Source organism: Pyrus communis, chromosome 12 (genome assembly GCF_963583255.1).
Source record: "Pyrus communis chromosome 12, drPyrComm1.1, whole genome shotgun sequence".
Classification (NCBI taxonomy): Eukaryota; Viridiplantae; Streptophyta; class Magnoliopsida; order Rosales; family Rosaceae; genus Pyrus; species Pyrus communis.
The window spans coordinates 21,084,043-21,096,703 of record NC_084814.1 but is presented as its reverse complement, the minus strand read 5'-3'; the positions used below and the strand labels follow the sequence as shown (position 1 = coordinate 21,096,703).

Genomic DNA, 12,661 nt, shown 5'->3' with positions numbered 1-12,661 from the left:
TTTCAATTTGAGATTTGGGATTTCATTTTCGATCCCATGTCAAACCACCCCTAATTTTAAGTACTTTTGGAGCCTAAAAACCTTTTTTCTAAAACCACTTTCATTTATTTTAAAGCAGTTTCAAGAAGCTCTTGAGAGAATTGATAAAAGAAAAAATAAAAATAAAAAAGCTATTGAGGGAATTAGATCTTATCATTCTCTTATTAAATTTTTTAAGATGAAGAGTTACATGCGTTAGTGACACGCTAATTTTTCTTTCCACACAACTCTGTTCCTGTATGAGGTGATAGCGTACTTTTAGTCATAAGGTTCGAGTCCAAATGAAATGACAAGAGTGACAAGAATAACTCAATTATTGGTTTAGAATAGGGTTAATTTTACTATCGTCTCGTGAAAATTATTATGATCATTGCTAAATCTCCTCAATTTGAGCAATTACACGAACACTTGCGAGGTGATAATTCATTCTCACATAATTTTATGAGGACAAATTTCCCCCTATAGAATGCGTATTTTTGCCACTACTACTATGGGGTGAAAGTATTTTTTCTCATTCGTATTAAAAATTAATGCATTGTAAAAAAAATTGCAAGTGGTTGATTATTTTTCTCTTCAACCCATGTGCCTTGAATTTAAATTCTTCCCCTCACTTTTATTCTATTGCAAAGTGATAATATCGCTTGTAATAACAGTCATATCCCTTTGTCGAGCATTGGACTTCAATTTACAAAGGCCAAATTTGCATTGGACTTCAATTTACAAAGGCCAAATTTGTTTGCACAATTTCCATAATTATACAATATCTTTAACGTACCCTCATGATAAAAAATAAAAAAAAGTTGATAGGTGTGCCTCCATTTGTAATTCGCATTCAATCCTAAACTTTCCTTAGTCTTCCGTTAAATAAGGGGAGTAAAATTTGAGTTCAACTAAATTTTCCTTAGTCTTCCTTAGTAGTTAATTGGAGTTCAACTATAATTGGATTTAAAAAACCTAAACTTCAACTGAAACTCCATGTCAATGGTTAGGATGAGAGGTGAAAGAGATGACGTGCCTAATTTCCTTTTCTTATTATTTTTATTTTTTTGGAAACTGGAAATATTCATAACCAGGGCCGAAGCCAAAAACACAGGGAGGCCTACCAGGAGGCAACAACCAAAGAAAACAAACAGAAAGCAGTGAAGAGGGGAACAAAGGCTAAAGATGCGGCACCAAGTGCAAAGCGTCACCCCCAACACTACCAAAAAACAATTACGGAGGACACGGGAGCCCATCCTTGATCAAAATATGCACCAATGAAGATGAGGGATGGTTAACCCAAATAGAATCGCATATCTCTGTGTTACTTCTCGATGCCAAACGGTCCATCGCTATATATTGGCCGATCTCAGAACCCAAGACCAGCGGCACATTTGAAAGGTATCTTGAAGCCTTAAGATTCTAGTCAACGTAGGATAAGCCTCCTAGCTGCCAGAGGATAAATCATTAACCAAAGCAGATATATCCTTTTTTGAGTCGGATTCAACAATAATTATGTGCAAGCCCAAAGAACATGCAAACTCACACCCAAACAAAATGGCAAGAGCCTCAGCCACAGCAACACACGGAGCAGAAATCATCAGCTTCCTCGCCACTACAAACCTTCCCTCAACGCATCTGGCAACAATCCCCGCACAGCAATATGACGTAATAACATCCCAGCTGACATCAACATTTAGCTTGGTAAACATGGGGCAAGACGGAGACCAACGAACCAAACCCAAGGGGGAAGCCTGCCGAGGCAGAGAGATCCCCACAGGTTTACTAGAAGCCTCCAAGAAAGCTGCAGCCGATGAGGAGATAGACATAATGACTGTTGTGAGATGATAGCCATCTTGTGACAGAGATGATTACACCGAGCCTTTCAAAAAAACCAACAAGATCCCATAGTTGAACAAAAAAGAGAAGAAAACCAGTTCGCCAACGTGGAGAAGCCAGCTCTATCCACCATGTAATTTAGGGACCCACCAAACCAGATAGTAGCAACCCACAAGCACAAAAATAACATATGCTCAACAGATTCATCTTCAGCATTACATATAGGACAGAGAGGAGTAGGGGAACATCTACGCCGAAATAGGGCATCCATTGTAGCCAAAGCTCAAGTCAACGCTCTCCGTAGAAAGCAACGGATTTTCGGGGGTGTCCTCACCTTCCAAATAACTTGCCAAACTTTAGAAGGAATCACATACGAAGAAGATGTAACCCTACTCACTACTGGCACCGCATGAGAATGCACCAAATAATAGCCTGATCTCACGGTATAGACCCTATTCCGCATGTGCGGCCACACCAGTCTATCCTGACACAATAGATTACCAATACATGTATCATAAATCGCCTAACACTCATAGTGAGAAATAAGAGGCTTAAGAAAGTCAATATCCCAAGTCCTAGAAAGCCCACATATTAGAGAGCCGACACACAAGTTCCTAGACACCTGCACATTACCTTGAGGAATAGGGTGCCCGAGAGGGAGAGAAGGAAGCCATCCGTCATGCCAAACTCTAACATTACAGCCCCATTCATAATTTACCAGTGGGCACCCCGAAGATGAATGTCACGACCCGCCAATAAACTTGACCATCCCCAGGAGGCACGTCCCCCACGTGTTGGAGGCTGGTGATGACGTGCCTAATTTCTTAGGTAGGCAGCACTGGGATCAATCCACAAACCAAATGAGGACATGTATGTAGCTACTTTGCAAATTAAGTTTCAGTTTATTGAATCTTTAGTTGGTCATAGGATCCTCTGAAGGCCACCCATTTTTTCTTTCAATTTTGTTTACGTGGGTAGCTAATATTTTTTCGTCATACTAATTCATTTAGAAATATTTTTAAAATTATTGAAACCATTTTTAATAAAAAAAAAATTTAGAACCAATCTTTAGTAAAAATGCAAACGAATACTAGAAAAAGAATTTAAAATGCTTCTTATAAAAATTGCATAACTAACGCTTATTACAGAAAACATTTTTACTTTAGAAACTAAAAAATATTATCTAAAAATGCTTATTTTAAAAGCACTTCTAAACTATAGGTAATAAAGTAAAAGATTTTTAAAATTGTATAAAATCCAGTGCCTTTTGTTCCCCAATATTAACCACACATACCAACAGAAAAAAAAAAAAAAAAAAAAAAAAAATCTCCCTCTCTTGGAAGGCGGGTGCGGTGGTCTTCGCCGAGTTAGGGTGGGCGATGGTTGGGTAGAGGGAGGCAGGAAGAAGAGGTTAAAGGTTCAATGGCTTTTCAGGATTCCATTAAAAGTACAAGGGTTCTTTGGACCGAAAATTCTGAGTCCGGATGCAGCCGTTCCTCCGGAGTCCAAATACCCTCCCCTCTGTCTAGCGGTTTGGACTCCTGTCAAATCAGGGATCTGAGATTCTGATTACTGATGCCGGGCCGGCCCCACCTAAATTTAGTCAACTCCGGAATCACTGGGGAAATAAATTCTGATTCCGTTTCTTCTGCTCGCATTCCGCTTTGGCCCATCGGTTGAAAAACCCTAAACCGCCTCAAACCACGCCCAGAGGGAACTGACCGCTCCAAGTCAGTAACAATTTCTCCCTCAATTGACAGAGTTTTATTTCGTTTTAGTAATCAATCACACGCGATTAAATTCCAATTACACTTTAATTGATGCTAATTTGGTTTATTGTTTAATCTGTTTGTCTGAGTAGACAATTAGGGAAAATATTTTTTCCTTTTGTAGCTGTATTTTTCATCATTATTGTTGGGAATCGAACCTCGGTACAATGGAGAATGCTCTGCCTTTAATATGCTTTGAGAAAAAGAGTCTGAACTCAAGCCAACAAGGCTCTCCGCCTTGCAAGGTCAGGAAAGAACGTCTATCGTACACAACTTCAGCGAGTAACGTCTATGTATGCAACTTTACCTTTGTTTTACAAATAGGTTGTTTTTACGGCTCGAACCTGTGACATTTTGGTCACAAGCGGGCAATCTTTCCGTCGCCAAGGCTCGCCCTCGCATATTGTTATGAAACTTTAGGAAAATTTTCATTTTTATTGTTTTATTGAACTGGCAAAGTCAGCAAAGTTAGTTAGGAGTGTGGGTTTGCAGCTGTTAGTTAGTTAGTTACTGGGGTTGGGCGGGAAAAGGGAGAGAGCATTCTCTTATAAATGCCGCAAAGGTGTTTGGTTTTAAGTCTCTGAGAAAGAAAAGGAAGTTATATTTAAGTTTTTTCAGAGGCTTTCCCTGCAGCAAGAAATCCCATTTGTTATTATTTTTGTTGTGATCATTCAAGATCATCTTTGATCACGATTTGAGATCATGAATGATCACCTTCGTCAGTCCGGAGGACACTTTTGGGTATGTTCGTTATGTTTTGGAGCCTTAATTCTTCTGTTGACATCACGATTTTCTCACAAGCTTTTTATTTTTTATTTTTTTTAAAATGTTCGTATTTGTTGATTGCCATGTTGTGGATTTGTCGAACTAGCGATTTCTGTAGGTTTCTTGCATTGGTTATCTCAGATTGCCACCTTCTTGAAGGGAGGAATGTGAAACAGTCCAGTTTTGTTCTTTCAGACTGAGTGCTTTGTGTTGGTGTAACCTATGGAGGCACTTCTTGTATGCCTTGTGTATTCATTTGGATTGATATTTTTCTGGGAAAAAAGCTGTTCTTGGTCACCCCATTGAATTATTTTTTGTATTGGAGTAATTAAGAAGCTGTCTTGTGTAGATTGAAATTTAAAATCTTTTGGTGTTTTGTTGAATTGGCCTTCAATGAACTCAAGCGGGATTAAAGATCATGTAAAGAACATAAATGAATATGTTTTTCTTGAGGAAGTTTATGGTGCAGTAAATCTTTTGGTGTTTTCCGTCATGGCTGCCTTTTCTTTTAGTACTTTGGGTATGTAGATCAGGGGTTTGAATTCATTACAGATTCGTCACTTCTATTTTTCAAAGAAATTGAGGCACTTTCCCAGTTTTTCTTGTTTTAAATTGTTTTGATCAATCGGAAATCAAGGATGTTTATGAACTCGTTGATATCTTTTGAATAGGGTATGACGAGCTCTGAGCCTGCGAGTCCAGAAATTGAGCAACAAGCCAACCCTGCACCAAGGAGGCCTCGGATTCTACTTGCTGCTAGCGGAAGTGTAGCTGCCATAAAGTTTGGCAACCTATGCCATAGTTTTTTGGAATGGGCAGAAGTAAAAGCAGTTGCCACAAGAGCATCTTTGCATTTCATTGATAGAGCATCACTTCCCAAGGATGTAATCCTGTATACTGAAGAGGATGAATGGTCCACCTGGAACAAAGTTGGTGATAGTGTGCTTCACATTGAGCTCCGCAGTTGGGCTGATATATTGGTTATCGCCCCATTGTCAGCAAACACACTAGGCAAGGTAATATTCGCAGTCTGGAAATATTGTGACTTTATAAAGTTGTTTTTGGTATGAGATGAGATGGGTGAGAATTTGTTTTAATAGAAACAGCGTCACATCACCATGTTACTCAAACTATTATTTTTTATCGCTTCTGTTTGTGTTTCGTTGGAAGAATGACAGATGAACTAATGTCCCATGTTGTTCATGTAGATTGCTGGGGGATTGTGTGACAATCTACTGACGTGCATTGTACGAGCATGGGACTACAGCAAGCCTTTCTTCGTTGCACCAGCCATGAACACTTTGATGTGGAAGAATCCCTTCACGGAGCAACATATCATGTCGATTGATGAACTTGGAGTTTCACTCATCCCACCTGTGACGAAGAGGCTGGCTTGTGGAGATTACGGGAATGGAGCAATGGCAGAACCTTCTGTGATTTATTCCACTGTAAGGCTCTTTTTCGAGTCACGAGTTCAACAGAGTGGTAATATGGTTCAGCAACCAGTATAATCGTAAAGCTGCCATGATGAGATTCGACAACAGAATTTGACTTGAGGCCCGATGACAGAATCTGGTTTGGCATCCATAACATTCTAGAATTGTCGTTGCGGGTTCTTTGATCTTGTCTTAGGTGCATTTTGTGATTTGGTTTGTGAACAAGGCTAATTATACATCTAGAATTTATAGGAGTTGAATTGGATTCGGCTTTTCACTTTCTGATTCGGCTCATCATTTGGTTCTAATCTCAGAAGAAGTTATCCATGTCCCAATGCAATTGGTTCTGGATTGTGATTTATGCTTGAATAATGTCCCTTTGAGTCTAATATTATCCGCAGTTGGTTCTAGTGAGTGATGTAGACATGAGATTGATCTTGTGTGAAGGAACTGTTTGTCCGCGTCAGTGACTATTAGTCGTTGATGAGTGTGGATTTCATAGTTGGACCACATCTGTCGTTTACATTTATTGACTGCTAACAAAAACGCTTAATTGTTTCAGATTGCTTTTGAAATTGCCAAAAGCGCTTTATGAACAATAAAAAGCTCTTTTAATAGTGTTTGATTGAAAATTTTATAAGTACTTACTAAATAAGCAAGTGAAGAACTTCCAAGTGCGCTTTGGATTTCTACTTTCTAATAAGAAATGTGTGATACTATGCCCACTGACCTACTTTTTCACTTATTTTATTGGTTTGTTATCTATCTTTTAGATATGTGATTAGTGAGAAAATACAAGTGAACTGCCATAATTATTTATCTTTTAGATATGTGATGAGTAAGAAAATCCAGCAGGCGAATAGACATAAACGGATTATATGATTTATAGATATAATGTCTTATATAGTTTAAAAGCACTTACGAGCATATGTATTTAGTTCTTACATAAACAAAAGAAGACTCGCATGAGTCCAACAGTGACATTCTTGTGGCGTTGGTTGCATCCGCGCATAGTATATGCATCATTTGTATTTTTTAGTACAAAAATATATTTTATATTAACGGAAGGGAGAGTTTGACTAAATAACACAATGGATAATTTGGTATTGAATTCGCTATCCACAATATTTGAATTTAAGATCTTTCACTTACAAGTAAAAAAGAATACTATTAGATCGTAATCCTAAGTGGCACGTATACAAATCATTTAACACAGCCATCTGCAAAAGAGACCAAATTAAATGACATTCTGCAAGATTTGGTTTATATCTGTACGGTCACAGCGGTGGGTGCAAAATTTAAGGATGCACATCAAAGCGCCGCCCAAGCCGCAAACTTTCAAATCTAAATTAATTCCTTTTTCTTTTGAATTTTCTAAAGAATCAGCAGGAAATCAGTTGGGAACTTGGGAGGGAATGGCGAGTGACAGATGATCATTTAAGACCCATCTATTTTTCATTCAAGTACTTCAAAGATCTTTTTAGATCCAAATTTGTAACTCCCACTTGAGTCACTACAGCCTTTAGGATATGTTCAGTGGGTCAGTTGGGATAGATTGTGACCAATTAAAATAGATTTGAATCTAGTTTATAATTTATTATTTTAAAATATACGATGGACATGGCTAGACAAGAAGAGTTATGAATCCATAATCGAATGAGTTATCTAATATATCCTTATACACAAGTTACAAGTCCTATCTTATGTGTCCATGTCAATCCAATCACATCCCGAAAATCCAATATCATTTATCACACCAAATGGGACCTTAATAGAGTAACTTTCAAGTTTTTACTTTGACTATTTGACATTTTCTTGTCATTATAGTACGATGATCTATTCGAATGTCAATTGAACTCATAACTTATGTTGATTTTTAATTGCATCACAAAACTAATGAGTTACAAGGAACCGACATAGCTAAACAATCTTATTTGCATTTCCTCATAGCAAAACAATCTTACACTTCCAATTACGTAAATCAATAATTTTCCTAGGTTAACGCTTGTTTTGCCAATATTCGTGAATCCCTTAATTTTCTTTCTCCCATTTTCATTCCGACAATGAAGTGCATAAATGTTGGAGAAAAAGATTGCAAGAGATTCTAAGTTCCAACATTTGCCTAACTTCATGTCGTTTTACAATTCTAATTGTTTTACGATCTTGCTTTTACTTCCAAATCAATGAATCAATCCATTATATCATGCTGCTACTAATAGCATATAACAATAATTTCCTCAAGCTTGTCTTTAATTTGTTTCCAATAGTGTACTTTAAGAAGGAAAAAAAAGAAAAAAGACTGGTCGACGTAAAAAGACATATATACCCTTTTTGAACAAGATATAAAAAGTATATAAGGGCAAACTATACATGCAATGTAAAAAGGTTGCTAGCTAGTAGTGACAGAGCTTTAGACATGGCTTCCTCTTCTTCTTCATTCCCCACATCTGGGCAAATTACCCTCGTTACCCTCACCATCTTTATCTCCTCCCTCCTCTCCTCCTCTATCTCCGCCTCCGCCTCCACGGTCGCAACAAAACAAAACCCTACCTTGCCCTTCAAGAAAATCTACGCCTTTGGTGACTCATTCACAGACACAGGCAACACAAGGTCCATCTCAGGCCCTAGTGGCTTCGGCCACGTCTCAAACGCTCCCTACGGCATCACCTACTTTCACCGCCCCACAAACCGCTACTCCGACGGACGCCTAGTCATTGACTTCGTCACCGAGTCACTCTCCTTGCCCTACTTGCAACCCTACCGCGCCGTTTCGAGCAATGCCACAGCAGACTCAACTCACGGAGTTAACTTCGCCGTCGCCGGCTCCACCGCCATAGAGCACGAGTTCTTTGTGAAGAACAACCTCAGCCTTGACATTACTCCTCAGTCTATCCAGACTCAGCTGCTTTGGTTCAACAAGTTATTGGAAAGTAAAGGTTGCAAAGTTGGAGGACCAAGTTGCAAATTTGATGATGCACTTTTTTGGGTTGGAGAAATTGGGGTCAATGATTATGCTTATACACTTGGATCTGATGTGCCTGGTGATACAATTCAGAAGCTTGGGGTCAGTAGAGTTACTAGTTTTCTCCAGGTACCATTTTTAGTGGGTGATTTTGAATCTGATCCCTAGCTACTAATATTTTTTATTAAAATCTTAATGGTATTTAATTTTTTTATCAAAGTTCATTGACTTTGTACACTTTATTATTGCTATTGATATGTATTTTTATATGTTTGATATTAATTACTTGACATATTATGGGATTTAAAATCTCATATTATATGATTAAAAAAAAAAAAACTAAAAAAATTTGATTGAATAAATAGATAAAAACATGTAACAATATAACTTTGAAATAATAAATATGAAATGAATGTACCCATAGTGTTAAAAAAAAATTAAAAAATGGGTACATTTTATTATAGAATATGCATACATTATAAATAAAAAATAAATAAATTTTACGTTAAAAAATAGATACATTTTACATAAAAAATGGTACATTTACAAAAAATAATTGGTATATGTTACATATAACAAAGTGGTACATTTATAAAGATAAATGGGTACATTATAAATAAATTATGAGTATAAATAAAAATTTTAAAAATATGGGCACAAAATGAAATTAATATATGGGTACAAACTAAAAGAAAATTGGTACAAATTAAATAAAAAGGTTGCAAATTAAAAATGGTACAAACTAAAAATAGAAATATATAATACAAAGTTTAACGATAAATATAAATACACCAAATTGAACATTTCTAACACTAAATGAATACATATGAAAAATAAAATTCAATTATGTTGAGATGTAAATAATTTATAACTGAAATAATGATATTCATTAAAAGCTAGGGACCTTGATCGAAAAGTAAAAAGAAATATGGTTTTAATCAATGCAATATAAGAATTTCTCTATTTTTAATTTTGTTGATTTTTATGGGCAAAACAAAATGGTCTGAAAATTATATGTTTTTAATTTAATTTTAGAAAGTGATTTTCACGAACCATCTTCTCCCATTAAACGTCCATTTTTATTTTTGGCTTTTGGATTGAAGAGTTCAAAATTAAGGAATGAAATGAATATGAGCGTGCAGAAGAAGAAACGTAATAAGTAGTGCATGAAAATTAATTTTCCTTTTTTTTTTTTTTTTTTTTTAATCACATAGCTAGGTTTGACAATTGCTTACGCAACCCATAAACCAGACATAAAATGATACGAAAATAACAAGTTTCGAGTCAACCCATGAAGAATCCGTTAGAGAGTCGGGTTTTTATTAGGTTATACATTAAGAACCCGATAAGATATCGCTTGCCAGATCTATACATTATGCATGACAATGTTTTGCATGACCATTAGCTTGACACGACTTAATTACGATTCGAGTTATTATCAGGTTATCTGTTAAGATAACGAGTTTAACACAACATGACTCACTAGGATAATGAATATGACACGAACATGACAAACACGATCCGTTTGCCAAGCTGCACCTAGCTAAAGTTTGACTAAAATGGTAGAGTTTGACTAAATTGGACCAAGGCTTTCATTATTTATGTTTTCATATGCTATATGATGTGGTTTCAAGTATATTATTTTGGGAGTTTTAACGAAAAGCTCACGGTACTGTTCATTTTAACAAAAAACTATATTTTTACACTAAAAAGTCAATCCTAGTACTATTCACTTTACTCTTTATTTTGTCCTTATCATTAAAACTCAGGGTGTGTTTGTTTGAGCTCGCTAGCTTTCGCTGGCTTGGACTGGATTATGTAGTAATCTAGTCCCATGTTTGTTGACAGTCCGGGACTAAGTTTAATGAGATTAGAAGGGACTCGCGGGGACTAACTCCCTCGCTAGCAAACCCATCGAGAACCATGGGATTAGCTGGGACTAACTCCCTCGCGTCTTCCGCTGCTTCTATGTTCACAAACGCCGAGAGCCATCATCATTCCCCTTCACCAATTCCCCCTTCCCCTCTTCCTCTCTCCTCTCTTTCTTCTCTTTCTGCTCCGCCGAGATCCGAGCTCGGCTCGAACTTGGCCGCGACGACGACAGTTGCTCCATCCTGATGGTACTGTAGTTCTGCTGCTGCAACGACGACTCAGTAGCAGTCGGCTTCTCCTGCATAGAAGATATTCTAAGCATGTTTGGGAATCGCTGCAGGCCGGTTCCGCCGCTCCAAAGACTTGCGGCTCCGATTGAATCCACAGAATTGGAAAGCTCCCCCCAGTTGGAATCTTGCACCGAACAAAAACCAGAGGAACCAAGCTCGATTCTTCGTTTTGCAGAATTTTTTTGGCAATTAATCAGAAAAAAAAGAGGAAAGGGAAGGAGAGTGGGACGGAGAGAACGAGGGAGATAAAGAGGGAGAAAAGGATGGAGGCTTCCAGAGAGAGGGAGAGTATTATTAGAATAAAAAAGATAGAATTAATTAATATAATATTATTAGATATGAATTAAAAAATATAATATTGTAGTTTATTATTATCCTTCTTTTTAGTCCGACATTGTACCAAACACTTCATTAAGTCAGTCCAGCTTAGTCTAGTCTAAGCCAGTCTAGCTTAGTCCCTAAAGCTAATCCAGTCCGAGATAGTCCGGTGCAACAAACGCACCCTCAAAGTTTTCAAACCCTTTTTATTAACTTTCCTTATTATTTTTCTAACATATCCTAAAGTCAAAAAGCATAATTTACATATCATTAAATCTTCTAGGTGTTCTGGTTATGGCTTATGAGTATTTAAAGTCCTATTTTGAGTCTCGTTTTCTTTTGGCTAAATCACATTTTCAACCCCCATACTTTTTACAAAGTTCCAGTTTCGTCCTCTATGTTCAATTCCAACGACAACAAATTTGGACTGTTCGCAAATTACAAGAACCAAATTCGATGTAGTTGAATATACATGAACGAAAGTGAAATTTTATGAAAAGATGAAAACTACAAGCGCTAAAAGCTTTTTTTTTTTTTTTTTTACCTTATTTTTTCAATTGCATCGAATTTGGTCCCTTTTATTTAGAACATAACTCTGAATTCTAAAGCTAGAGAGCTTAATTCTAATATAAATAAATAAATAAATAAATAAATAACATTGGCTTGCAGGCATTGTTAAAGAAGGGTGCGAAATACGTTGTCGTCCAAGGTCTGCCACTTTCAGGGTGCTTGCCGTTGGCAATGACGTTGGCGCCGGAAGACGACAGAGACCGCATCGGATGTGTCAAGAGCGTCAACAACCAAACCTACAGCCACAACCTTGAGCTCCAAGCAAAGTTGCACGAACTCCGGACACAGTTTCCCCATGCTGTCATAGCCTATGCTGACTACTGGAATGCATACTTCACAGTAATGAAGAGTCCGAGCCAGTACGGTTTCAAGGAGAGATTCAAGGCCTGCTGCGGGAGCGGTGACCCCTACAACTTTGACGTGTCTGCCACATGCGGCACGCCTTCTGCCACCGTCTGTAAAAGCCCGTCTCAGTACATAAATTGGGATGGAGTTCATCTCACTGAAGCTATGTACAAGGTGCTTTCTGACACGTTCCTAAAAGGCAATGCCACTCACCCTCCTTTCAGTTACTTGTTGGACAGGAAACTGCGTAATGGATGAACTGCCTGCCTTCGGATGATGTGATCCATCTTTTAATACGTTTCCGTGTTGCTGTGATCTCAACAGAGTAGACATTTCTATGATGAAATTATGTTTGAGATTACTTTTAAGTCTCAATAATTCTGAAAATTTTACTTGTTGAACTATTTACTGTTTATAAACTTGTGCAAAAGGTGGCCTTTTTTCAAATCAGTTCACATATTCAGACCAGATTTCGTC

At 37.4% G+C, this 12,661-nt stretch overlaps 2 protein-coding genes across 3 annotated transcripts; both read left to right on the top strand.

Moving 5' to 3' along the window:
• The first annotated feature begins 3,163 nt into the window (after positions 1 to 3,163).
• On the top strand, positions 3,164 to 6,337 carry LOC137711178 (phosphopantothenoylcysteine decarboxylase-like). 2 transcript variants are annotated; one of them, XM_068450388.1, is made up of 3 exons: positions 3,164 to 3,587; positions 5,063 to 5,407; positions 5,600 to 6,337. In XM_068450388.1, exons 2-3 carry the CDS (start codon positions 5,066 to 5,068, stop codon positions 5,900 to 5,902), a joined length of 645 nt encoding a protein of 214 aa, XP_068306489.1. In that variant the 5' UTR covers positions 3,164 to 3,587; positions 5,063 to 5,065; the 3' UTR covers positions 5,903 to 6,337. The 2 variants fall into 2 exon arrangements, with proteins under 2 accessions (XP_068306489.1, XP_068306488.1); XM_068450387.1 differs by lacking the exon at positions 3,164 to 3,587 and adding an exon at positions 3,969 to 4,367.
• A 1,889-nt stretch (positions 6,338 to 8,226) lies between these two features.
• Positions 8,227 to 12,597, top strand: LOC137711395 (GDSL esterase/lipase At3g48460-like). The gene is made up of 2 exons (XM_068450630.1): positions 8,227 to 8,918; positions 11,939 to 12,597. Exons 1-2 carry the CDS (start codon positions 8,244 to 8,246, stop codon positions 12,440 to 12,442), a joined length of 1,179 nt encoding a protein of 392 aa, XP_068306731.1. The 5' UTR covers positions 8,227 to 8,243; the 3' UTR covers positions 12,443 to 12,597.
• Positions 12,598 to 12,661: the final 64 nt, after the last annotated feature.

Coding starts and splice junctions, on each gene's coding strand:
- LOC137711395 (XM_068450630.1), top strand. CDS start 8,244: ATGGCTTCCTCTTCTTCTTCATTCCCCACATCTGGGCAAATTACCCTC. Junction 8,919..11,938: donor GAGTTACTAGTTTTCTCCAG/GTACCATTTTTA, acceptor ATTGGCTTGCAG/GCATTGTTAAAGAAGGGTGC.
- LOC137711178 (XM_068450387.1), top strand. CDS start 4,329: ATGAATGATCACCTTCGTCAGTCCGGAGGACACTTTTGG. Junction 4,368..5,062: donor AGTCCGGAGGACACTTTTGG/GTATGTTCGTTA, acceptor TCTTTTGAATAG/GGTATGACGAGCTCTGAGCC. Junction 5,408..5,599: donor CAGCAAACACACTAGGCAAG/GTAATATTCGCA, acceptor TTGTTCATGTAG/ATTGCTGGGGGATTGTGTGA.